Raw genomic sequence first — 27,444 nt, forward strand, 5'->3', positions numbered from 1 at the left:
ACTCACTTGCAAGTTTGTCATCTTCTGAAACTGATTTTCTATCAACTAAAGGCTTGGCAAGCTCTGTGACATTTTCAATTTCACTCATCCTCCTCATGAAGCCGAAAAGCATCTGTAAGAAAACAAACACAAAATTGGTGTGATATCTATTTAATTTCAGCAATATGAAATGGAAGAGGGTGGGGTGGTGGGGTGGGATGGGGGGGGGGGGGGGGGAGGAGAGAGATGATCGTATAATTAGGGAACCATTTATTTTCCATCTACTCATATGTTTATAGTAAATTAGCAAGTTCGTCGTGTTTTCTTATTCAGAGCAAGTATATTTTGATGGAGCAGAATCAGATTACTTATATCAGTCATTCAGGGCCAGATACTGTTGCTAACAGTGGGATGAAGTGGAAGACAGTCCTATGAAGGCCATGTAATCTTGGTGTAACATGTCAAGCCAAGGTGGTGCTGTTTGCCAATTGCAAGTCCAGGAGTTCACTAAATGTTATGAGTAGCACTGAGAAAAAGTGTTATGTTTGCAAAAAATTGTATTTACTGAGATAAAGGGTGTATTACATGCTGTGTGTCAAGAGTGACTAAAAAATGCAAGGAGAAAACTGTAAGACCCATCAATAACATGGGAAGCAGAGCCAGTCCTTCTTACTATGAATATATGTAAGAAACATGAGAAAACTTTTGTTCATGTAAAAAAAGTGTGATGAAGGGTATTACATGCTTCAAATGCAAGACAGTGTAGCACAGTAGTTGTGTAAGCACTGACCCCAAACAGAAAACCAGGTATGTACCAAATGTGATTACTTATACCAAAAATTAACAAACATAGATTGCATGTTTTAATTGATGAGATCATCTATTTAAAACAAAAAAGAGTATTATTTAAGCAACGAAATGATAGTGGCGTTAAACTGTATGCTTTGTGTAACAAACTAAGTGAACAAAGCAAGTAAGTGGACAGTATATCACAGCTTGTAATGGATACCTGGAGTCATGAAAATAAAAGCTTTATCAGTAGTATTTGTGGAAAGTGCAAGAGAAAAAAAAGCGGCATGACCTGTATCAAGTGTGAAGCAAAGTTTCTCTTTTGATGTGGAAAGGTAGATCCATCATTGAAAGTGGACAAAAACTTTGTGATGGAATGGAAATGTAATACATGCAGAAATATATCAAGCAACAGGCCTAATATTCCTTTAAGAAACCAAAATTAGGTGCTTAGTGTTGCCAGTGATGAAAGTACTTCTCCACAATCTAATGAAGGGACATGACCAAGAAATGCTGCAGTACAAAATACTCACAAGTGTCAATGAGTCACTGAAAAATCAGATCGCTTGAAGACACATCTAAATAAAGTTAAACAGATACCATATGCCACAGCGAAGACTTCTCATTGTTTAGGGGCACTTCTGATTTTTGCTGATAGCTATGGACGTGGAATGGCCTCACATATTAATGAAGCATCAACTGTGAGATCCATGAGTTTTATTAAGCCTGGAGCCTCCCTGTCAGAAATAAGTACACATACACACTCAGAAGAAATTGCTAAGTTGCCATCAAACAATTTGTAGCCCTGGTTGGTGCCTCTAATGATATATACATAAAAATGAAACACTCATAGCGTATTGGGAATTAAAGAAGTGGCTGCGTCATCTGACTCATACAAATGTTCTGTTTGTGAACATTCCACTCCATAAATCAGAGCTCAAACAGAAAGGTTTAGGTGTTCGTTTTTCCTGCACGCTGTTCGGGAGTCGAATGGTAGAGAGATAGTATGATTGTGGTTCAGTGAACCCTCTGCCAAGCACTTAAATGTGAATTGCAGAGTAATCATGTAGATGTAGATGTAGATAATGACCTACCATGCTAGTCCTGCATAAACAAGGAATTAATGCTGCTAATGAACGTTTTCCAAGTGCATGTAAACATTTTAAAAATGTCAGAACTATAGACATCAGTGTGGATGGGTCCCAGATTCCACACTATACACTCCATTGGAATGGTCTTGGAAAGCAGCTTGTGTCACAGTAAGTAATTTAAGAAACTAAAAAGATCCCTCTTATATCCTATTACAACTAAGATAATGTTAGGCTTCCAAAAATACTCTGATGACAAAAACTTTTCAGGATAGAAACTCCACTGACCAGCCAAGCATATATCATAAACAACATGGCAAGTAATTGCAAGCAGAAAAATCATCAACCAAAACCAGTGCATTCATACAAAAAAATCAAAATTTTGTATTTTCTTTCAGAATATGCAAAACTTAAGGAACAAAAGTTCAGAACTACAAATATTTTAGAAAGCCTCACAGGGGTTATAGATTTGCTTTGTACTTCTGAGCATTGGGTTAAAGATGGTAAAGCTGCCTATTTTTACTTTACAGGCTTTCAGGTGGTTAATCAATTTTCTAGAACTAACAAAAAGTGAGGTGGCTGTCTAATACTTTCTAGAGATAATGTAGAATGTATTCCATTACTTAAAACCAAGCATATGAATTGTGAAAAGTATTTTGAACATGTCACTGTAAACATTAAATCTCTTAATTTTTTAGTTATATGCATCTACAGACCACCTGATGGTGACATAACAATTTTCACCTCCACACTCGACATGTTACTACAACACTAAAGTTCAAAATACCCCAATATTGTTTTCTGTGCAGACTTTAATATGGATTTCTTAATACAATCCACTGCTTCCCAAAAGATAGTCAAAATGTTTCCAATGCTATAAAATAATAAATGTAAACAACAAACCTACAACAACAAAAACTAATACCAGCTCCTCTGAGATAGATGTTTTTTTTTTTTTGTTACTACTGACATGTGCCGTGCTTGACACTAGACAATATCTATAATGGTAAATCAGATCACAACTGCTTTGAACTGAGTATGACCACACAAGATGAAAATAAGCAGACAGAAGCTTTCCAGCACACATATGAAAGACCAACTGGCAACAAAAACAATGTAGCATATCTCACACATCTGCTCCATAAAGTTGACCAGAAGGATGTCTATTGTGATAACAATATTGACAGTAAGGTTCAAGAATTTATGAGTGTCTTGCAACACTGGTATGAAGTGGCATTCCCCATCAAAGTTGTAGCTAAACAATAGACATCCAAAATGTCTAATAATAAATTGCTAAATCAGGAATACAAACTGTTGTGACAGTGCCACGACATGTAACAGTGCCGCCACGACAGTACGTGCAAACAGCGATAGAGGCGCTCTGCAACTCGGCTGAGCGTGGGAGCCCCACCTAGCTACGAACGGCGCTGGCCGCAGGTCACAGCACGGCAGTCGAATGAGAGATACTGAGTTGTTATCATGTAACCAGCTATTGTTTCTAAGTGAGTGTGTTTGAATATCCACGAAATTATTGGGGATTAAAGGTTATAACACTTTTTGGTGACGAGGTCGGATATTTTCACTGCATTGTGGATTTGTGTGTTCGTGATGGGGCAGACATGGAACAGCTTATGCAAGCGCTCATTGAACAACAAACACAGCTGACGGCTGCTATTCAGGCACAACAAACACAGCTGATGGCTGCTATTCAGGCACAACATACACAGCTGACGGCTGCTATTCAGGCGTTGTCGATGTCGCTTACTCATCATCTGTCTTCCTCTTCTCTGCCTCCATTCCCTCCTTACGATGAGGCCGCTGAAGACTGGGAGGATTATGAGAAGCGTCTGCGGCAACACTTCTTGGCTTTCGGCATTGTCGACGCTCCTGTGTGTAAGTCGTTATTTCTATCTTGGATTTCCCCACGGATCTATCAGCTGCTATCTCAGTTAGCCCCTCTGCGGGAACCTGCCTCCCTATCCTTCCAAGAAATGTGTGACTTATTGTCTAACTATTACCGCAGAAACACCCACATCGTTGCCGCCTGCGTGGCGTTCTACTGGTGTTGTAAACAGCCCCATCAATCTTACTGGGCTTGGGTAGCGGAACTACACGGTCTGAGTAGGAAATGTCAGTTTGTCACGGACACTCATCATGAATCTTATGCTGATTCAATGGTTATGGATGCTATTCTACAGCTTGCTCCTGATAAAGAAGTTCAGCAACGTGCCCTACAACTGCCAAACCCGTCGTTGTCGGAAGTTCTAAGCATCGCTCAATCCTTTGAAGTGTCTCACGCTGCTGGCACGCAAATAGACGCATGGTGTGGTGTAGGCGCTGTACAGTCAACTTTTGACACGGACAATTTGCCTGTATCACAGGAGAACGAGGATGTGGCGGCAGCTCACTTGCGTAAACGTCGCGTTGGGCCGCAACGCTCACAGCGAAAACAGCAACCACAGAAGCAGGTTCGTTCCGCACTTCCTTCTTGTCCACGTTGTTTTGCACAGCATGACAGGGCCGCATGTCCAAAACGTTGGGCCACGTGTAATTCATGCAGGAAAAAAGGCCACATTGCTTCTGTGTGTCAGTCCCCTAAAGTTCCTGTCGATGAGGATGAGGCATCGGACATGGATGTTAACTGTGTGCTTTCTCAAACAAATAAGTTGTTTGTTACTGTTCGTGTCCTGGATAAAGACATTCACATGCAAGTGGACACTGGCTCTGTAGTAACTCTCATTAATTCTCACACGTATTTGGAGTTGGGCTCCCCTCCCTTGTCTCCAGTTACGCGAAATCTGAGAACTTTATAATAAACAGAAAATTCCTATCATTGGCCAGTTTGATGCTTCCACTGCCTACAAGTCTGTTGTTAGGCCCCTCACGTTTTATGTGTTGGATCATGCGGGCACTGAAAACCTGTTCAGTTATGATGCTTTCCAGTTGTTCGGGTTCTCCATTGATGATGATGTGCACCTCATATCTGAGGATATTCCATATCAACAGCTGGATGGATTGTGTTCTGAATTTTCGTCCGTGTTCTCTGCTGGTCTGGGTCGTGCCAAGGATTTTGAAGCCCACATTACTCTTAAACCTACAGCTCGCCCTAAGTTTCTCCGGGCATGCCCTATTCTGGTGGCGTTGCGTGCACCTGTCAAGGCTGAGATATACAGGTTAACAGCTTCAGGGATTCTCCTTCCTGTTACCTCCAGCGAATGGGCATCGCCAATCATGGTGGTTTCTAAACCAAATGGGAGTCTGTGATTGTGTGGTGATTTTAAAGCCACCGTCAATGCTCAGAGCCTCATTGACACTTATCCTCTTCCCCATCCTGAGGAGTTATTTACCAAGCTCGCTGGCAGCCAGTTCTTTTCCAAACTTGACTTATCGGAGGTGTACCATCAGTTGCCGTTGGATGCTTCTTCCAAGGAATTTCTCGTCGTCAACACTCCTTGTGGGTTGTATCAGTACCAGCGGTTACCATTTGGTGTCGCTAGCGCACCGGCCATTTTTCAGCGGTTTTTGGAACAGCTCACGGCTTCCGTTCCCAGCTGCATAAACTATCTGGATGACATTGTTGTCACGGGGGCATCCACTGAGGAGCATCTTCGCAATCTGTGTTCACTGTTTCGGGTTTTGCATTTGGCTGGGTTGAAGTGCAATCTGGACAAGTCACAGTTCTACCAACCTTCCATTGTGTATCTTGGTTTCCACTTGTCCCGTGAGGGTATACGTCCTCTACGTCAGTGCGTTGTGGCCATTAACGCTCTACCCCAGCTGTCTACGGTCAAAGAACTTCAGGCATTTCTAGGCAAGATTGCTTATTATCACAAATTCATTCCATCTGCGGCAGTGGTAGCTCATCCTCTGCATCAGCTGTTACACAAGAACGTCCCTTTCTGTTGGTCCGACAAGTGTGAGCAGGCTTTTGTCTGCCTGAAGGCTCATTTGCAGTCGGCACCTTGTCTTGCCACATTCCGTCCGGGTCAGCACTTGATTCTGGTGACTGACACGTCACAGTATGGCCTAGGGGCTGTTCTCGCCCATCGGTATGAGGATGGGTCAGAATGACCCATCGCCTATGCTTCCAAGACCCTCAACAATGCGCAACGGCATTACTCTCAAATCGAAAAGGAGGCGCTCGCTATCATTTATGCTCTAAAAAAGTTCAGCGTTTTTTTGTATGGTTCTAAGTTTCACCTCACCACCGACCACAAGCTGCTGGTCTCTCTGTTCAGCCCATCGGCGTCGCTTCCGGATAAGGCAGCTCACCGCCTGTAACGTTGGGCCTTATACTTGTCTCGTTTTCACTATGAGATTCAATATCGCCCCACAGCCCAGCATGTCAATGCTAACGCATTGTCACGATTGCCGATGGGCCCCGACCTGGTTTTCGATCATGATGAACTACTCTGTTTCCACATTGATGAGGAAGAACGTCGTGCAGTCGAGGGTTTTCCACTTACAGGTTCGCAGGTCGCGTCGGCTACTGCGCGGGACCCGGTCCTGCGTCAGGTGATCGGTTTTGTTCAACGAGATTGGCCGGACAGGACCAAGGGCCGGGCATCGGATCCCCTTCGCAACAACCATGCCTTGCGCCTTTGTCTGTCTGTTCGTGATGGTGGTGTTTTTCTAGCCACGGATGGCGCATCTCCATGGGTCATGGTGCCAGCCTCTCTTCACAAAGATGCTCTCAAACTGTTGCATGAAGGCCATTGGGGAATTTCTCGGACTAAGTCCCTGGCCCGCAGGCATGTTTATTGGCCCAGTATTGATTCGGACATCGCCCACATGGTTGCTGCGTGTGGTCAGTGTGCTCAACAACTGGCTGCACCTCGTACAATGCCCTCTCCGTGGCCTGATCCAGCACAGCCATGGGAACGGGTGCACGCTGACTTTGCTGGCCCCTTCCTCGGTACTTATTGGCTACTGTTGATTGATGCCTTCTTGAAGTTTCCGTTTGTTGTTCGATATCCGCCGCCCACCACTGCGGCGATGATGCTGGCTTTGTCCAAAATCTTTGCGCTAGAAGGTCTTCCATCCATGATCATCACGGACAATGGCCCTCATTTCTCTTCGCAGGCCTTCCGTGATTTTTGTACTGGACAAGGGATTCATCATGTTACAGCACCGCCCTTCCATCCGCAATCGAATGGGGAGGTCGAGCGCCTTGTCTGCACTTTCAAAAGCCAGATGAAAAAATTCCTTAGTGATTTTTCCACAGATGACACTCTGCTGTAATTTCTGAGTTCTTATCGTTTCACACCTCTGGGTGATCGCAGCCCTGCTGAACTGTTGCATGGCTGCCAACCGCGCACTCTACTGAACCTGCTTCACCCTGTCAGGCCTTGTGCTGTGTCCCCTAGTGCGGGAAAATACTCGGTGGGCACCGATGTGTGGGCTCGAGGGTATGGATCTCGCCCTAAATGGATTCCAGGGGTGGTCAAGGCTCTTCGCGACCGCCGGCTTTGTGAAATACGTATGGACGATGGCATGGTTGTTTGCCATTACAACCAGATGCGCCCATGAGTGGTGGCCACGCCGGTGCCACCGCCCCTTCCTTTGCCTCCACCAGCCCGAGACGCCAGCCCTGTCGCTGCTGCTGATCTACCGTACGTGTTGATGCAGCCGACATCGCTACCGCTTCCGAGTACGCCGGAACCGGCCCCAGTCGCGACGCCGCCTTCTCCGGGACCCATCTCGCTGGAGCACACCCCCAGGTCCATGACACCTATGGATGCTGCTCCGGAGTTTTCACCCATCATCTTGTCCGGGAGGCACGTTCCACACACGAGCTTCCGTCCTGGACATTTTCGACCATACTCTCGTGTCTCTCCACGGGATCTTCTCGGGGCCTCACAAGAGGCCATGGATGTCTCCGCACTGTCCATGTCTCCAAGGAAGTGAGTGTTTTTTTTTTTTTTTTTTTTTTTTTTCAAGGGGGGAAAAGTGTTGTGACAGTGCCACGACATTTAACAGTGTTGCCACGACAGTACGTGCAAACGGCAATAGAGGCGCTCCGCAACTCGGTTGAGCGCGGGAGCGCCACCTAGCTACGAACGGCGCTGGCCGTATGTCACGGCACGGCAGTCAAATGAGAGATACTGAGTTGTTATCATGTAACCAGCTATTGTTTCTAAGTGAGTGTGTTTGACTATCCACGAAATTATTGGGGATTAAAGGTTATAACACAAACCTCTTTCTGAAATAAGAGACTGCTATATGCCTACAGTAAAACTGCAGACAGCAAATTATTCCATGACTATTTCAAACAGTATAAAAGTGTTCTAAACAAGACAATTCATGAAGCAAAGAAAATGTATAATCGGCAGTTCATCATTAACTTGTAATAAATCAAAAGATATGTGGAAACTGATTAACAAAACAGTTGGCAAAAAAGGCATGACACTCATTAACATGCATTAAAAATTAAGATGGTGTTATCACTGACACTGAACAGTTATGTGAAATATTCAATACTCACTTCATTAACATTGGCAGCAAACTCTCTTCTTTAATCAAGATACCTGCATTTATTTGTCACTCAACGTCAGCGGTACTCCTACAATCATTTTTTCTTGATCCAGTCACATCAAGTGAAATATGCAATATTATAAAGCAGAAACCACAGAAACATTCGTGGTATATTTTATTCCCATTTACAACAAATCTGACATCCTGTTTGTGACCCCTTGTCAAATAGAATAAACTAATCCTTATTGTCAGGTCAATCTATTAGAATTTTTAAAGTGGCTAAAGTTGTTCCTCTGTTTAAAAAAGGTGAAAGGAGTGATGTAAACAAATACACACCTGTCTCCATCTCATCAAGCATATTAAAAGTCCTTGAGAAATTAGTACATGACTGAGTTATTAATTTCTTGGAAAGTAATTGCATGCTGAGTCTCCACCAGTTTGACTTCCAGAGGGAGATCAATAAATGGAGCACAATATGCATTTTAAATGAAATCTACAGTTCACTCGATGAAAAAGAAACACACACATGTGCACGCACACAACACATGTGTTCCATGATCTGACAAAAGCTTTTGATGTAGACAGCCATGAATTACTGTTGGAGAAACTACTACATTATGGAATTGACTGCTTTAGGTCCATCTTTCTGACAGAGTACAGAAAGTAGTAATCACCTCATAAATGATGAAAGTGCTCAATCAATGGAGCAAGTAGTAACATGAGGCATTCCCCAAGGTTCCACACTTGGTCCCCTTTTATTTCTCATATTTATCAATGATCTGCTCCAAAGCATTCAGAAACGTCCCACAGTAATATTTGCTGATGACTCCAACATACTGGTTTCTAATCCATGCCCTCATCAACTCAACGCCAAAAACTGTAATCTGGTAAAATGGGTCTCCCTCTACGAGTTTTACTCTCCACGCTGCCCTCCAATACTAAATTGGTGATCCCTTGATGCCTCAGAACATGTCCTACCAACTGATCCCTTCTTCTAATTAAGTTGTGCCACAAACTTCTCTTCTGCCTAATCCTATTCAATACCTCCTCATTAGTTATATGATCTACCCATCTAATCTTCAACATTCTTCTGTAGCGCCACATTTCAAAAGCTTCTATTCTCTTCTTGTCCAAACTAGTTATCGTCCATGTTTCACTTCCATACATGGCTACGCTCCATACAAATACTTCTAGAAACGACTTCCTGACACTTAAATCAATTCTCAATGTTAACAAATTTCTCTTCTTCAGAAATGCTTTCCTTGCCATTGCCAGTCTACATTTTATATCCTCTCTACTTCGACCATCATCAGTTATTTTGCTCCCCAAATAGCAAAACTCCTTTACTACTTTAAGTGTCTCATTTCCTAATCTAATTCCCTCAGCATCACCCGACTTAATTCGACTAATTTCCATTATCCTCGTTTTGCTTTTGTTGATGTTCATCTTATACCCTCCTTTCAAGACACTGTCCATTCCATTCAACTGCTCTTCCAAGTCCTTTGCTGTCTCTGACAGAATTACAATGTCATCGGCAAACCTCAAAGTTTTTATTTCTTCTCCATGGATTTTAATACCTACTCCAAATTTTTCTTTGGTTTCCTTCACTGCTTGCTCAATATTGGTTTAGTATGACTTCTGAATAATGATTCAGTCTATAATGCAAAACTTTCAAACTTCCAATTAGCTTAAAACAATCTAGTAGCAGTTACATGCATGCTGCTATTGCAATAGTACTAGAGAGCAACTAGATAGAAAATGAAGCTAACATTTCCATTTGCATGTTACATTGTAGTCACATCGAACTTCTATTCAATGCAGCTACAACTCTCTTCTGTGGTAAATATTATCTTTGGCCAATTTACCATATGGACTTCAAACTTTTTTTTATTATTTTGCAATTCTTTCTTTGATGTTTTTGTTGTGTATCCTATCATATTCTTTCATTCAGTCTCTATATCATGATACATGCTATTATTCACATGACATTCCTGTTGATCAAATTATCACAAGTGTAAATTTTGTCGTGAGTAGCTGCTGTCACTGTCAGGATGATTAACTTTCCTACTTCTTTTACAACAAAGGGTTGTTTATTAGGGTTTCTGTAATTGGGGTGTTATAACTTCTGTCTTTTCTGAGTAATTTAGTATGCAATTTGTTGGTGTTAAGCCTTTCTTCCTAATAAACAATTCTATTTAAAATTGGGTCATTGTTTTTGGGATGTCCTGTATTGGAGACATCCCATAACAAATGATAAACAGCTACAACTAATAGGAATAGCTCCATCTCTGCTAAAATGTACAAATAGGTAGGATGTGACTTTTTCCACATGGAATTTCCCACTGAAGAATATTTTAACATTATATATAATCACACTAAAACTGATTTATAAATCTGAATTAATTTTGATGCCAATCGCAACCCTGACAAGATCATTCAAACATCTTTGATCTAGATTCTTTTCAAAAGAGCTGTTTGAAACATCAACATTCCTCACATGAGCACTGTTTCATGGATTCTTTTAAATATGCACTGCCGGCCAGCTATTCAAAGTGAAATTTTGAAACAGGTACAATGTGTCATGAACAAATCTGTCAGTTTTAAGACACTGCAGAATTGTTACATTACAAACTGCATCAGGGCAACCTGTGCCTTAAAAGTATTTTGTGTAAATGTCAGTGTTTTTACTGTTTTATTGGCCATCAGTGCTGAAAAGTTGAATAACTGAAGTGTGAGACATGCTTTCCCTTGTTATAAGACAACACTAATTATGTTATATACTGGTATAGAATGAGTTGTCTTCTGGAGTTCAGGAGTCAGCTGATTTAAGCACGAGATTTAAAGGTGAGATGTGCACCAATATCGAAACTTGGTATGTCTGATACTTTGTAAATCTGGTGCATTTAAGGCATAGGTGCTGATGAAGTCTGTAATGTAACATTTGTGTAGTACCTTGAAACTGGTAGAGTTGTTTGAGTTACAACATAAATGTTTTGAAATTAAGTGCCTATACATTTCAGTGTACTCTGTTGCATAAAGTTTAATACTGGCAATATCTGTCTTCACCTTACTGTTCTCATGTTCTAGAAATCCATATTTAGAAGAGCCCATGAGACAGTGCATGTGAGGAATACTGATATGTCAGTTAACTCTTTTGTATAATTGCATATAATGTAACATTTTTTAAGGTTCCTGTCATGGTTGTAACTGGTATTGAAATTGGTTGTTGGTGGTTAAGAACCTAATCAGTGAAGTCACCAGCCCCTTGGTCAACAGCATTCATTTGCATTCAGTTATGTCCACCACAAAGTTGATCAGATTATGAAAGCATGTAAGAGTCAAAATTGCACTGATGACATTGATAGCAGAGCTGAGAAGTAACTTAAAGGGAAGTAAAAGTATGTAGGTTAGTGTAGACAAGGGGTCTCTCAGGGCTCATCTGTGGAAAGAAAAACCCTACCACATCTGACTGCACACCAACCCAGTTAAGAAGGGTGTCGACTGTGACAGAATGAAGAATGCTTTTAACTAGGAAAGTCACAATAGTAAAAGTGAGGATACTAAAAACTTAATGGACATTGGTTTGACCATCAACAATAAAACTCAAAGGGACAGAAATAATGAGGTCAGCAGGAGCCAGAGGCAGTCTGCTGTGGCTCTGCATGTGATGGGGACCATCATTCATGCAACCATCTCATCACCTCCAATATGTTTTTGGCACAAGAATTGTTGGGAGTAGTAAGTGTCTGGGGGTTGTGAGGGTGTAAATAATTATGGACCTTATTATAATCTACTAATGATACAACCATTAATCACAGCATCTCATCAGTAACAGAGGAAATGAGCTGCATCCAAATTTTGCAATCATTATTTGACAAAATCATAAACCTAGCATTGATTTACAAAAAAGAGACAGGATACCTTATTCTAAATGCCTTCTTGCTGAGGACTTTACAAACAATAGATGTTGCCTCACATTAACATGAGAAACACAGTTAATCAGCAGACCTATGACTGATTAATGTACAACTGTAAAGGATGATGATAAAGAAAGGTTGCTATGTCCAAGCTCAGGAAACTATTTCAAAACTAAAGCAGCACATACACAGAAATTCCCAAAAGCTTAAATAATTATGCAGTCCAAATGTAATGTAGGAACAATAAATGTCAAACAGTCCCGAGAAGGCCTATATGTTGCTGGAATATGGAGATAACAAAAAGGTTCAATAGTTGCAGGAACACTGGATCACAGGCTAAATATATGAAATCCAGCCACCGAACTCAAGCTTAGCAGTGTTTGCTTAACATAGCACACTCTACGACAGAGGTGTATTTCAAGACAGCCCACCTTGAACTTGCAAAGGAACTGCCCCTGAGCCAATCATACACAGAAGCACTGGATGGGACAAAATTAAAGAAGATCATAGCCTAAGTGCACAGCTGATGTTCCTGTCTAACACCACCGGGACATCTCAGTGTGCCACCATGCAGGGATGCACACCATGGGTTGAATTCACTTGTCTACACCCAGTCCAGCCTTCACAGGAAGGCTGGGCACTGTCTGCCCATTCAGAACACCAATGTCATTGTGTTGATAATAAGCTGACACTAGCTCAGACCTGGCCTCCACACTGGGCTGCCCCTGTGCTAGTCACTCAACTTGCAGCTTCATCTGTACCATCTGAGCACTGACACTGGTTTCCCAACTTTCTTTCTTCCTCTCTGGCTCTCCACCAACTCATGTCCTTCCTCCAGCTGCTTTACAGGCAAACTCCAGACTGCATGGATGGCCCTGCGTACAGCACCAGGAACAGCTCCTGCTGCCTGTACAACAGCTCAAGGATGCCATCCCATTCTGTCTCCAAAATGAAGTGCACAATGTGCTGACACTAACTGTCCAAGACTCAAATACTCTGCTTGGTTCACCTGCAGGTCAATCCAAGGCTCATCCAGCTGGTGTAATGGTCAGCCTCTCCTCCCACCAACCCAAGCTATCTCACATCAACCAGCCCTCTAGGTAAATGCAGTGCCACATATCATTCAACACTCCTAGCAAGTGGATGGGTATTTGAATGTGCCATAATTCATGCCACATAGTCAAAGCTTTAAAGAGGGGAACAGCATCCAGAATTCATTGAAATGCTACCCATAAAATGGAAAATAGGATATATCAGGCAAAGGGATTAACTTTATCTAAAAGCAATTAGAACAGCAAAAGAGAGATCACTGAGGCAACTAGCAAATGAGGTAGGATCAAGGCTTAAAGACATCCCAACCAACCCACCCTGCCCTGAGAGAAGTTTAAAGTGTTACTTAAGAAGAACTTTCACAAGGAAACAGAGAGCTAGTTCAACTGTCTGTGAGTTGTTAACTAATGTTAGAGGCAAAGAGTCTAGTAGATCATGTTTAGCGTTGAGAGCCAGAAGGAAAGAACATTCCACCAGGGTATGAGCTACCACCTGTAAGGCTCCACAGCCATAATATGGCAGTGGCTTATTACAGAAAGTAAAACAATGGGTTAATCTGGACAGAAAGTATGCTCAGACAGCTGAAGTGGATAGGGCAATGACCACTTTAGATAATCAGTAAATCTGAGTTTGAGTCCTGGTCTGGCTTAAATTTTCACTTGTCACCATTGAATTTATTTCGGTGGCCAGTTGCAGCTGTGTTGGAATTTCTCTTTCTCCTTGTATATATGATTTCAGGAGCTTGAATGGTATCTGTTCTTCTGAACATATTTAGAAGAACCAACACATCACATAAAAAAGAAAAACCAATACTGTACATTCCTGGCAACAAATGTTTCTGACCGGCTAGAGGTGGAAAAGCATATCCTGCCCTACCTTTGGTTTTGGAGCTATTAGTGTAAATGATGGTAGTATCTCTGAAGAACTGAGAGGAAAGACACTGCAAGTCCACTGAAACTATGCCCTTGAAATAAACAGGTCGTAATAAGTGGTCTGGGTACTGAAAAAGATGGGTGGATGTGGCTAAACATGGGAAACATGTAATAAGGAGATTAGGCTGATGTTCCAGCAAAGTGCCTCGAGATCCATTCAACTGGTAGTCCAACCCAGGCTGGACATTGGGTGTTACTCTCCTGCATATGCAAGACAAACTGGTAAGTTGGATGACTAGGAAGTTGTTGGTTGGTGACTGCATATGTAAGCAAGAGTTGGTACTGCCAAAACTGAATAATTTGCCAATGACTGTCTGTGGTTTAGTCCAGAACACACCACTGGTTAGTCCTTCTCCAAAATGATGGACTGGGTGCAAAAATTTCTAAGGTGATGGTACCAATGAGCTGTAAACTTGTCTACCACGGCCCCATTGGGAAGAAACTAGGGTGTGGAGGAGAATAGTGCGATCTACACACAAAGAGATGTAGACAAGGAGGCAGAGAGTGTTAAACGTTCACAATGTCCAAGTGCTGGGTACCCAAGTAGAGATCTGGGTCAGGCTGGTGATAGGAAAGCATGTCTCGTGGTCTCATGAAAGATAATTGCAAGCTGTGGAAAAGAGTCCAAGTGGAGGCCCTTCAGGTGGCATTCTGCTGAAGCTGCAGATCGGCAGCTATTGTAAATGCAACTTGCTCACACAGTGTGGTTGGTGACCAGTGGTCCTGCTGAGGCCATTAGCCCATCGATGGTAATGAGGAAGAGAGGAACAATCAGCATGGAGCTCTGTGAGCTGTATGATGTACCAACTCCAACCTGAAACAACTGGTGGGATAAAAAATAGCTAATTAATGTGGATAAAAGGTATCAGATAGATTATATAATGGTAAGACAGAGATTTAGGAACCAGGTTTTAAATTGTAAGACATTTCCAGGGGCAGATGTGGACCCTGACCACAATCTATTGGTTATGACCTGTAGATTAAAACTGAAGAAACTGCAAAAAGGTGGGAATTTAAGGAGATGGGACCTGGATAAACTGAAAGAACCAGAGGTTGTACAGAGTTTCAGGGAGAGCATAAGGGAACAATTGACAGGAATGGGGGAAAGAAATACAGTAGAAGAAGAATGGGTAGCTTTGAGGGATGAAGTAGTGAAGGCAGCAGAGGATCAAGTAGGTAAAAAGACGAGGGCTAGTAGAAATCCTTGGGTAACAGAAGAAATATTGAATTTAATTGATGAAAGGAGAAAATATAAAAATGCAGTAAATGAAGCAGGCAAAAAGGAATACAAACGTCTCAAAAATGAGATTGACAGGAAGTGCAGAATGGCTAAGCAGGGATGGCTAGAGGACAAATGTAAGGATGTAGAGGCTTATCTCACTAGGGGTAAGGTAGATACTGCCTACAGGAAAATTAAAGAGACCTTTGGAGATAAGAGAACCACTTGTATGAACATCAAGAGCTCAGATGGAAACCTAGTTCTAAGCAAAGAAGGGAAAGCAGAAAGGTGGAAGGAGTATATAGAGGGTTTATACAAGGGCGATGTACTTGAGGACAATATTATGGAAATGGAAGAGGATGTAGATGAAGATGAAATGGGAGATACGATACTGCGTGAAGAGTTTGACAGAGCACTGAAAGACCTGAGTCGAAACAAGGCCCCCGGAGTAGACAACATTCCAGTAGAACTACTGACGGCCTTGGGAGAGCCAGTCCTGACGAAACTCTACCATCTGGTGAGCAAGATGTATGAAACAGGCGAAATACCGTCAGACTTCAAGAAGAATATAATCATTCCAATCCCAAAGAAAGCAGGTGTTGACAGATGTGAAAATTACCGAACAATCAGTTTAATAAGCCACAGCTGCAAAATACTAACACGAATTCTTTACAGATGAATGGAAAAACTAGTAGAAGCCGACCTCTGGGAAGATCAGTTTGGATTCCGTAGAAATACTGGAACACGTGAGGCAATACTGACCTTACGACTTATCTTAGAAGAAAGATTAAGGAAAGGCAAACCTACATTTCTAGCATTTGTAGACTTAGAGAAAGCTTTTGACAATGTTGACTGGAATACTCTCTTTCAAATTCTAAAGGTGGCAGGGGTAAAATACAGGGAGCGAAAGGCTATTTACAATTTGTACAGAAACCAGATGGTAGTTATAAGAGTTGAGGGGCATGAGAGGGAAGCAGCGGTTGGGAAGGGAGTGAGACAGGTTTGTAGCCTCTCCCCAATGTTATTCAATCTGTATATTGAGCAAGCAGTAAAGGAAACAAAAGAAATATTTGGAGTAGGTATTAAAATCCATGGAGAAGAAATAAAAACTTTGAGGTTCGCCGATGACATTGTAATTCTGTCAGAGACAGCAAAGGACTTGGAAGAGCAGTTCAACGGAATGGATGGTGTCTTGAAGGGAGGATATAAGATGAACATCAACAAAAGCAAAACGAGGATAATGGAATGTAGTCGAATTAAGTCGGGTGATGCTGAGGGTATTAGATTAGGAAATGAGACACTTAAAGTAGTAAAGGAGTTTTGCTATTTGGGGAGCAAAATAACTGATGATGGTCGAAGTAGAGAGGATATAAAATGTAGACTGGCAATGGCAAGGAAAGAGTTTCTGAAGAAGAGAAATTTTTTAACATCGAGTATAGATTTAAGTGTCAGGAAGTCATTTCTGAAAGTATTTGTATGGAGTGTAGCCACGTATGAAAGTGAAACATGGACGGTAAATAGTTTGGACAAGAAGAGAATAGAAGCTTTCGAAATGTGGTGCTACAGAAGAATGCTGAAGATCAGATGGGTAGATCACATAACTAATTAGGAAGTATTGAATAGGATTGGGGAGAAGAGAAGTTTGTGGCACAACTTGACCAGAAGAAGGGATCGGTTGGTAGGACATGTTCTGAGGCATCAAGGGATCACCAATTTAGTATTGGATGGCAGCGTGGAGGGTAAAAATCGTAGGGGGAGACCAAGAGATGAATACACTAAGCAGATTCAGAAGGATGTAGGTTGCAGCAGGTACTGGGAGATGAAGAAGCTTGCACAGGATAGAGTAGCATGGAGAGCTGCATCAAACCAGTCTCAGGACTGAAGACAACAACAACAAGGGAGCCTTGAAAGCAAGTAAAATGTAATAGCATCAAGCAGCAATGTATGGCTCATACAAATAAAAAAGACTGCAATGAGGTGTTGACATTTAGAAAAAGCTTAACGAATTGGCATTTCCAAACTAATCAGATGGTCAATTGTGAATCCTTTCCTGAAGCCAGACTGGCCCCATGATTTGAGAAGCCAGCATAATCATTGGGCTGTCGTCCTTTCAAGTAGTTGATAGAGGTCATTGATGAAAATACTGATTGGTAAGTGTTGATGGACATTGGGTTTTCACCTGGTTTAAGGATTAGTTTGATGATACTATCTAACCACTGCAAAGGGAAAACACCTTCTAGCCAAATATAGTTGAAGACCCATGGTATATTGCGTCTTTGGTTAACATTCTGATTTTGTATAATCTGATTATGAATTGAATATGGGCCTCGACCTGTATTGTGTGATGAATCAAGAGCCTGAAGCAGTTACCAGTCAGTGAAAGATTCATTGTATAATTTGGTGAAGCGAGCAGAGAATGAAAGAGGACTGTCTTCAATTTGTCTTATTCATTTTAAAGGTAGCCAAGTAAGAAGAGGAAGCAAACACTGCCATAAACTGGGTCACAAGAACACATGCATTGGTACAAATACCACCCTGGAGGAAGAGACTTGAAACAGTTATCTTTGGTGATCCAGAAGGCTACAGAGCTTGGCTGACACCTGGTATGAGGACACAAATGTTCTTAAGGATTAGACTTAATGCTCCTAGCATTTGTTCTTAATGTGTTGAATTAGATAGTGAACCTTATCACAATGCCACTTAAAAGAGAAGAGGGTGATCTTTGAACAACGTAGGATTGTCATTGTCTTTGGTCTACCATGGCACTGGCCAGTGGTGGAGGGGGTCTGTAGAAAGGGCAATAGTTGATGCAGGTGATCTCATCAGAAACATCTCCCATAATCTCGTTGATGTTGTCTGACAGATAAGAGGTGATGGTGACAGCAGAGGCATACAATGCCAGTTGGCTCTTTGAAGAGTCAAAGGTAGCAATTCATCTATCAGGCAGTGACAAGGAAGTGAGGGGATCACTGGAAAGAGCTAACCATCACAAAGATCATCATTTAGCGACCTTTGTAACTAAACCATAAGAGTGGGGGTAGAAGATTGTTAGCTGAGAAAGTGCCTGGAGGGGGGGGGGGACACTTTGTGGGAAGGACAGCCATCATTGAGGAGAGACAGAGACTGGAAGTAAACTGGTAAATCAGAAAGCTCCTGCCAGATAGGGTGGTATTTCTGCACAACACGTGGTGTGCACTGAAATCCTCAAGTAGCAGAAAAAGGGGAGGGGGGAGAGTTTTTGGATTAATGTGGTCAATGTGGTCATCTCAAGGTTCGATAGTCCCCTGCCTGGAGGTAAATATTATGAAGAGTGATTGTGGGGGTAATCTGCATTCTCACTGCTTTTGCCTCCAATAAGGTATGGAGGAGACTGCAGTCACTGATGATGTGCAAACCAGTGTATAGATCCTTCCAGGTTCTGTCTCAGTGCTGGCAGAGTTCTGAGAGAATGCACGGTAACCTCTAATAGGTGAGGAGTCGTCATTAGTGAAATGTGTTTGTTGGAGAGTAACACATCATAAAACAAGAGGAAATTAGCTGTCATAGTTCCAGTAGGTGACAGTAATGCTCATTACAGTTCCATTGGATCATCATGTTGAAGGTATCCTGAATAGGTGCTGAAGACCCAGGAGGATAGGTCAAGTCCTAGAATCAATGTCATCAGTGGCATTGGAACAACATCAATGAACATTGGTTCATAGTACAATGGCGCGAGTGGGGAGGGAGGGTGGGCGGCACCTCCAAGGTCACTGGAGTAGCCTTCTCCTAAGATAACTTTGTCTCTTTCACAGCATTTGATGATCAAGGTTCTTGTAAGGGCTTATCCACTGTGGGTGTAGGAACGTATAACAGTGGGTAGGCTTGCGGTCCACAGTCTGTGGCTAGCTGATACCTGGCCTCTGATCTGAGGATTTCTCGGAGATAGTTACTGAGAGGGAGCCCTACCACCAGTAGAAGTGAGAGGAGGAAGCAACTTCTCCAGGCAGATGAGGAATGTGGTTCCCAACAATGGTAGAGCCTATCACCTCCATGGTGAAGTTTATCTGCATGACTAACAGAGGTCAACCTTGAGGCAGTACATACACTGCAACTTACCTGGCTGTACTACTACCAAATGTTGATATTGCAGAGACTGGGTATTAATGATTGAGATTTTTCTTTTCAAAGTTCAAAATATGAGGTCCTATGACCTTCAGTTCTTAGATTTTGTGTTTCTTGATTAAAGTATTACACTTTGAGAGGATAGTCATTCCCATTCTTGACATTGACAGGCTGTATTCCCCATCACGAATTTTCATGAAATGACTGGCCACAATCTCCACAAATATGGTTGCATGTACACTGTTAAGACCTATGCCCAAAATGTTGCCATTGAAAACACTGCATTTGGGTGGGAAATATGGATTAAACTCTCAGCAGTGATATGATCATGACCTTCTCTGGAAGTGAATCCCCTTCATAGCTGCATATGAATGCATTGGTGGCTACCTCAATCTTTGTCTGGCCTCAATGTATATGAAATACAAAATGTTCGTGTAGTTCATTGTCTGTCTGCAGGATTAACTCCTGGTAAAAAATTAATCGCTGTACATGTTGAGATTTTTATGGGGTGTGATGGCAATAGGAACATCCTTGAATGTGTAAGGCTTGCTGTATTCATTAAGCTGGATCCACGTCGGGATAACATGTACCTCACAGATGAATGAGATGGCGGGGCTAAAGAGAAGCCTCTACATTTGGGTTTTCATACCGAAGGTTAAAGCGCAGCCGTCCACTTCCTACACCGGTAGTGCGAACCAAAGCGCATGCGCGTGCTTGTGCATGTGCGTGTTTGTAGCTTACGGGTCCTCAGCGGCAAGATTGGCAGCGCCCGTACGAAAATTAGTAGGAACGAACGTAGTAAAATGGCTACACATGTCTTCAAACAACAACAGTGAACGCAGTACCACAAGGATGACAGATATACGCTACTGTGACGCCCTGTGTAAAGGATTTGCTCAACTTCCGTTCGAGAGGGGAACAGTACCGTTGTATAGGAGACCTAACCACAGCAGTGCCAGATTCCTGTTTTTGCGGATTTTGAGGTGGAGGTGTTATAATCTACAATTTTTAAACGTCATCTTTTGGAGGCACGTGGCTGACACAACTGTACTATGGCTCCATGGCGAGGACAAACTTCATTAATTCTTGGACCATCTGAATTCCACTCATGGGAAAATATTTGCCATGGAACTGGAAAAGGACAGATGCCTCCCTTTCTTGGATGCCTTCATTCGCCGGTAAAACCGATGGCACCCTGGAACATGGCGTTTTTCGCGTGGCCGAGAGGTTCTAGGCGCTACAGTCTGGAGCTGCGCGACCGCTACGGTCGCAGGTTCGAATCCTGCCTCGGGCACGGATGTGTGTGATGTCCTTAGTTTAGTTGGGTTTAAGTAGTTCTAAGTTCTAGGGGACTGATGACCTCAGAAGTTAAGTCTCACGGTGCTCAGAGCCATTTTGATTTTCGCGAGCCGACACATACGGATCTGTACCTGCTAGTGGACCTCTAACATCATCCCGAGCAGACTGATAGGTAGATAGGGCAAAAACAATCTCTGATAACGACTATCTATGGAAAGAATTTGACACTTCAACAAGGTTTTCGGAGCTAACGGCTATCCACCATGGAAAATCAGTAAGACTACGCAGTTCAAACTGAAATTGAGTGTCCCATCTCGAAGAAGCTGAAGAGATAAGGTTCAAGTCGATAGACTTCCTATAATTCTTAGTGAATCTGTCTCCTAAAGTACGTCGTATCTGTATTACTAAACGGCTAAAATGTGCACTCGTTTCCAGTTGCATGTTGCCTATCTAACAGCTTCCAGGGGAACAAAAATGAGTTTCAGTATTTCATTCAGTCATTGACCAAATTTAAAAATTTTAAACGCTGTGGTAAGCTACTCCAAAAGATATAATCTTTCGCTAACGGTTTAACACATTAAGTCAAGTATTTAAGTTAATAACACGCGCAAATTACCCAGAAAACAGTCATCCCATATTTGGGAATGAGAGCACTTAGCGACTACCAACAAATTTGACACATAATTTCAAAACTTCTCTCAACTTTCTCGCTGAAACATCCAATTAAAAAATGAAAGGAAAAAACGTTTATCGCTTGCTACATTTTTTTCTGTTCATGCGGTAAAACTTCAGCATCAGGCATGCCGTTTTAAATTATTACTTTATTACTTCTAACTATTCGAGCCACATTTTGCAGACAGTACCCACAAAAACCACAGAATGTATCTCCTAAATTAAATCATTTTACGACACGCAGTTCAACAAGAGATACGACGTCAAAAGCATTAGTATATAGGTGTTCAGTTCTTTAGATTAGATTAGATTAGATTAATACTAGTTCCATGGACCGTGAATACGATATTTCGTAATGATGTGGAACGAGTCAAATTTTCCAATACATGACATAATTAAGTTAATTTAACAACATACTTAAGTTAATATAACAACTTTTTCATTTTTTTGTGTTTTTTATTTTTATTTATTTTTATTTTTTTAATATTTTTTTGTTTTTTTTTTTAATTTATATCTAAAAATTCCTCTATGGAGTAGAAGGAGTTGTCATTCATAAATTCTTTTAATTTCTTCTTAAATACTTGTTGGTTATCTGTCAGACTTTTGATACTATTTGGTAAGTGACCAAAGACTTTAGTGCCAGTATAATTCACCCCTTTCTGTGCCAAAGTTAGATTTAATCTTGAATAGTGAAGATCATCCTTTCTCCTAGTATTGTAGTTATGCACACTGCTATTACTTTTGAATTGGGTTTGGTTGTTAATAACAAATTTCATAAGAGTATATATACTGAGAAGCTACTGTGAATATCCCTAGATCCTTAAATAAATGTCTGCAGGATGATCTTGGGTGGACTCCAGCTATTATTCTGATTACACGCTTTTGTGCAATAAATACTTTATTCCTCAGTGATGAATTACCCCAAAATATGATGCCATATGAAAGCAACGAGTGAAAATAGGCGTAGTAAGCTAATTTACTAAGATGTTTATCACCAAAATTTGCAATGACCCTTATTGCATAAGTAGCTGAACTCAAACGTTTCAGCAGATCATCAATGTGTTTCTTCCAGTTTAATCTCTCATCAATGGACACACCTAAAAATTTTGAATATTCTACCTTAGCTATATGCTTCTGATTAAGGTCTATATTTATTAATGGCGTCATACCATTCACTGTACGGAACTGTATGTATTGTGTCTTATCAAAATTCAATGAGAGTCCATTTACAAGGAACCACTTAGTAATTTTCTGAAAGACCGTATTGACAATTTCATCAGTTAATTCTTGTTTGTCAGGTGTGATTACTATACTTGTATCATCAGCAAAGAGAACTAACTTTGCCTCTTCATGAATATAGAATGGCAAGTCATTAATATATATTAAGAACAACAAAGGACCCAAGACTGACCCTTGTGGAACCCCATTCTTGATAGTTCCCCAGTTTGAGGAATGTGCTGATCTTTGCATATTATGAGAACTACTTATTTCAACTTTCTGCACTCTTCCAGTTAGGTACGAATTAAACCATTTGTGCACTGTCCCACTCATGCCGCAATACTTGAGCTTGTCTAGCAGAATTTCATGATTTACACAATCAAAAGCCTTTGAGAGATCACAAAAAATCCCAATAGGTGGTGTTCGGTTATTCAGATCATTCAAAATTTGATTAGTGAAAGCATATATGGCATTTTCTGTTGAAAAACCTTTCTGGAAACCAAACTGACATTTTGTTAGTACTTCATTGTTACATATATGTGAAGCTACTCTTGAATACATCACTTTCTCAAAAATTTTGGATAAAGCTGTTAGAAGGGAGATTGGACGGTAATTGTTGACATCAGATCTATCCCCCTTTTTATGCAAAGGTATAACAATAGCATATTTCAGTCTATCAGGGAAAATGCCCTGTTCCAGAGAGCTATTACACAGGTGGCTTAGAATCTTACTTATCTGTTGAGAACAAGCTTTTAGTATTTTGCTGGAAATGCCATCAATTCCATGTGAGTTTTTGCTTTTAAGCAAGTTTATTATTTTCCTAATTTCAGAGGGAGAAGCGGGTGAGATTTGAATTGTATCAAATTGCATAGGTATGGCCTCTTCCATTAACAGCCTAGCATCTTCTAATGAACACCTGGATCCTACTATATCCACAACATTTAGAAAATGATTATTAAAAATATTTTCAACTTCTGACTTTTTGTTCGTACAGTTTTCATTCAATTTGATGGTAATACTGTCTTCCTGTGCTCTTGGTTGACCTGTTTCTCTTTTAATAATATTCCAAATTGTTTTAATTTTATTATCAGAGTTGCTGATTTCAGACATGATACACATACTTCTGGATTTTTTAATAACTTTTCTTAATATAACACAGTAGTTTTTATAATGTTTGATAGTTTCTGGGTCACTACTCTTTCTTGCTGTCAGATACATTTCCCTTTTCCGGTTACAAGATATTTTTATACCCTTAGTAAGCCATGGTTTGTTACAAGGTTTCTTACGAGTATATTTAACTATTTTCTTGCGGAAGCAGTTTTCAAAGGCATTTACAAAAATGTCATGAAATAAATTATATTTTAAATTGGCATCAGGTTCACGGTACACCTCATCCCAGTCTAACTGCTGTAGGCTTTCCCTGAAATTTGCAATTGTTAAATCGTTGACTGAACGTACTACTTTGGAGGACTGTTTAGTATTGCTGAATGGAGCTATGTCATATATTGTAACTAGCTGTGCACCATGATCAGAAAGACCATTCTCAACAGGCTGAGCATTTATCTGGTTAAACTTATCTTGGTCTATAAAGAAGTTATCTATCAGTGAGCTGCTATCCTTTACCACCCGAGCAGGAAAATCAATAACAGGTGTCAAATTGAAAGAACTGAGTAATACTTCAAGATCATTTTTCCTATTACCCTCTTTCAGAGAATCTACATTGAAGTCCCCACAAATAATAATTTGCTTCCCTCTGTCTGACAGATAGCACAACAAGGAGTCCAAATTTTTCAGAAATAGATGAAAATTTCCTGATGGGGACCTATATACAGTTACAATTATAAATGTGCCTTTATTTAATTTAAGCTCACAGGCACATGTTTCTATATGTTTCTCTACACAAAACTTTTTTGTTTCTATACTTTTTGCACAATGATAACTTTTGACATATATGGCAACTCCTCCTTTCTCCATATTTTCTCTCATTATATGTGCAGAGAGCTTATATCCACTTACATTTACCTTATCCATATCAGTAACAATGTGATGCTCAGACAGGCATAGTATATCTATTTCATCCTCAGCTTCTAAATCTTCTAAACAAACCAGAAGCTCATCTATTTTATTCTTTAAACTCCCAATATTTTGATGAAATATACTTACATTATTTTTAATTATACTTTTATGAGAACCTTTCCTTATTCTAACATTTGCAGTACTCTCCTGTCTGAGTTTCTCATTGTGCTTAGGCCTAGTTGCTATACCAGTGGTCACATGGTGTTCAGAGAGGCAGATTATGTCAACTGGGTTGGGTGGCTTTAATTCATCAATGCAATTACACTCAGGGTACGGGTTAATCGTCCTCTCTAAATATAAAGCCAAGATTATTTTTCTGCCAAAACCACCTCTACAATGGATTACTTGATTTTGTGGAAGGCAGGCGTGCATAAAATTTCACGACAATGTGCTGTGACATATTTCGGATGCATCTTACGTACAGTTCAAGAACGCTGCGTGGAACATCGGCGCTGCTGTAAGGTGATAAATCTGCAATGGCCGATCACTGTATTCAGGCAGATCACGCTATGAACTATAAGAACGTCCAGTTTTTAACATCGAAATCATCCTTCTGGGATTCGGTTTCATGGGATGCCATTGAACCAATTAATCAATCGTGATGATGGTTTCAACCTTGATAAAATGTGGAATCAGCCGCTGGCAATAGTTAGCCGCTCATGGACAGTGGTAGGCCTACCGTTCCCTCGCGACGGGAATTTGTAACATTCTTAACAGAGGGCATCACGGTAATAAACATCTGCCGTGTACGCTTGCGCTATTTGCTCACCCTGTCGATATCTAAGGTGGACGGGAATGCTTTACTGTTAGTCTTTACGGCTAGCTCCAAAAATGGCTGAACCGTTTGTTTACTGGCGAAATATTAGCAGAACATAAAGTTTAGTTACGGCTGAAATTCTCACCGTTCGTCGATCACGCAGTCTACCATCTTTTGTACTGTGACGTCCTTTGCGATACTTCGACAGCGATCTTTTGATGCTGTAGATGTATGTGACAAATGAATTCGACTCTATGTGTGAAGAACTGGAAAAGCTTATGAACCGTTAGCGGATGTTCAAGGGTGGGTTATTGCCTGAGGATTGGGGACGAGTATCACGGAAAAGGTAAGAATCGTTGGATGTTTGCCGTTTTGCCGGCACTGGTGTGTGTTGAAAGCGTACAGTATGATTTGCAAAGGAAGTATGTGTGAAATCCGAAGTATGGCGTCAGAAGTGCTGTGGGATTACACAGAAAGTCGATCTTAAGAAGTCACAAAAACTTAAACACTAATCGACGCAGGACTTTCAGCTTATGTAATGTGTCGCCTTGTTAATCGGAATGTCTACCAACGATGCCAGTGGTACGACGTCTCATAAGTTAGTCACGGACAGTTTGTATGTCAACATGCAGTCCACTATTATCTCACTCAGACTGACTATGTGCGTCATCTCAAACGTCTGGTATCGGTTATCTACCGTGTGAGATCTGACAATAGTGGTTTCGTGACTCATCCTCGGCACACTAACTGAAGCAACCCCGTACTGTGGTTGCACCAGCACACCAGAAAGTGACATCATCTGTATACTATTCGCCAGCTCAAAACAGGAAGAGGACAACAATCAGTGGTAAAGCTGTCACCAACCTGAAGTTTTATTTGAAAACATAGTACTTTACTAGGCGTGGTTCTATTTTCACATTAGCAGATTGCTGCCAGTGGTGATAAATGACAGACTGGTGATCGAACCCAAGAGCTGTGGATTTTTGGGGTAACACTGAAAACGTCAGTGTTATTCTGGACTCGTTAAACTACAGGCTGAGCTGCTTAAAAAAACTAAAGCTCTAAATACATCTTTGTAGTTATATAAAGCGCTACAATCAATAGTATTCAAGTGCTTTGATTGTAAAAATCTTCCAACTCTTGTAACAAAGCACTTAAAGCAGTTTGTTTAACGTTATTAAATTGCTTTCTAACCTCTTTTCTGTCATATTTTCCCTTCTGTATACTACAGGATGTTTAAAAAATTACTGGTCCGTGGACAATCCTCGCTGGCTCAGACAGGTAGAGCGACAGCGACCGTGGACTGTAAATGTATGATGCGGAATCATTGGCGACCACCTCATTGGTCCTCACTACATTGCGGGGGCCCAAACAGCTGCAATATACATCGCGTTTCTACAGAATGATCTGCCAACGTTGCTCGAAAATGTCCCACTGGAAACGCGTCGACGTATGTGGTATCAGCATGATGGTGCACCTGCACATTCCGCAATTAACACTAGGCTGACCCTTGACAGGATGTTCGACGGGCGTTCTCCTGATCTTACACCTCTGGACTTCTTTCTGTGGGGTACGTTGAAGGAGAATGTGTACCGCGATGTGCCTACAACCCCAGAGGATATGAAACAACATATTGTGGCAGTCTGCGGCGACATTACACCAGATGTACTGCGGCGTGTACGACATTCATTACGCCAGAGACTGCAATTGTGTGCAGCAAATGATGGCCACCACATTGAACATCTATTGGCCTGACATGTCGGGACTCACTCTATTCCACTCCGTAATTGAAAACGGAAACCACGTGTGTACGTGTACCTCACCCCTTATGGTAATGTACATGTGCATCAGTGAAAAAGACCAATAAAAAGGT

General features: G+C 41.3%; 1 protein-coding gene across 1 annotated transcript in view; it reads right to left on the bottom strand.

The window, feature by feature from the left end:
- The window catches only part of LOC126095506 (uncharacterized), a 71,668-nt gene that overhangs the window by 16,505 nt on the left and 27,719 nt on the right, over positions 1 to 27,444 (bottom strand). Inside the window, exon 2 of the mRNA XM_049910292.1 lies at positions 7 to 112. Within this exon, the coding sequence (XP_049766249.1) occupies positions 7 to 112 (106 nt within the window). The remainder of the gene's footprint in view (positions 1 to 6; positions 113 to 27,444) is intronic.

This window comes from Schistocerca cancellata, chromosome 8 (genome assembly GCF_023864275.1).
Source record: "Schistocerca cancellata isolate TAMUIC-IGC-003103 chromosome 8, iqSchCanc2.1, whole genome shotgun sequence".
Classification (NCBI taxonomy): Eukaryota; Metazoa; Arthropoda; class Insecta; order Orthoptera; family Acrididae; genus Schistocerca; species Schistocerca cancellata.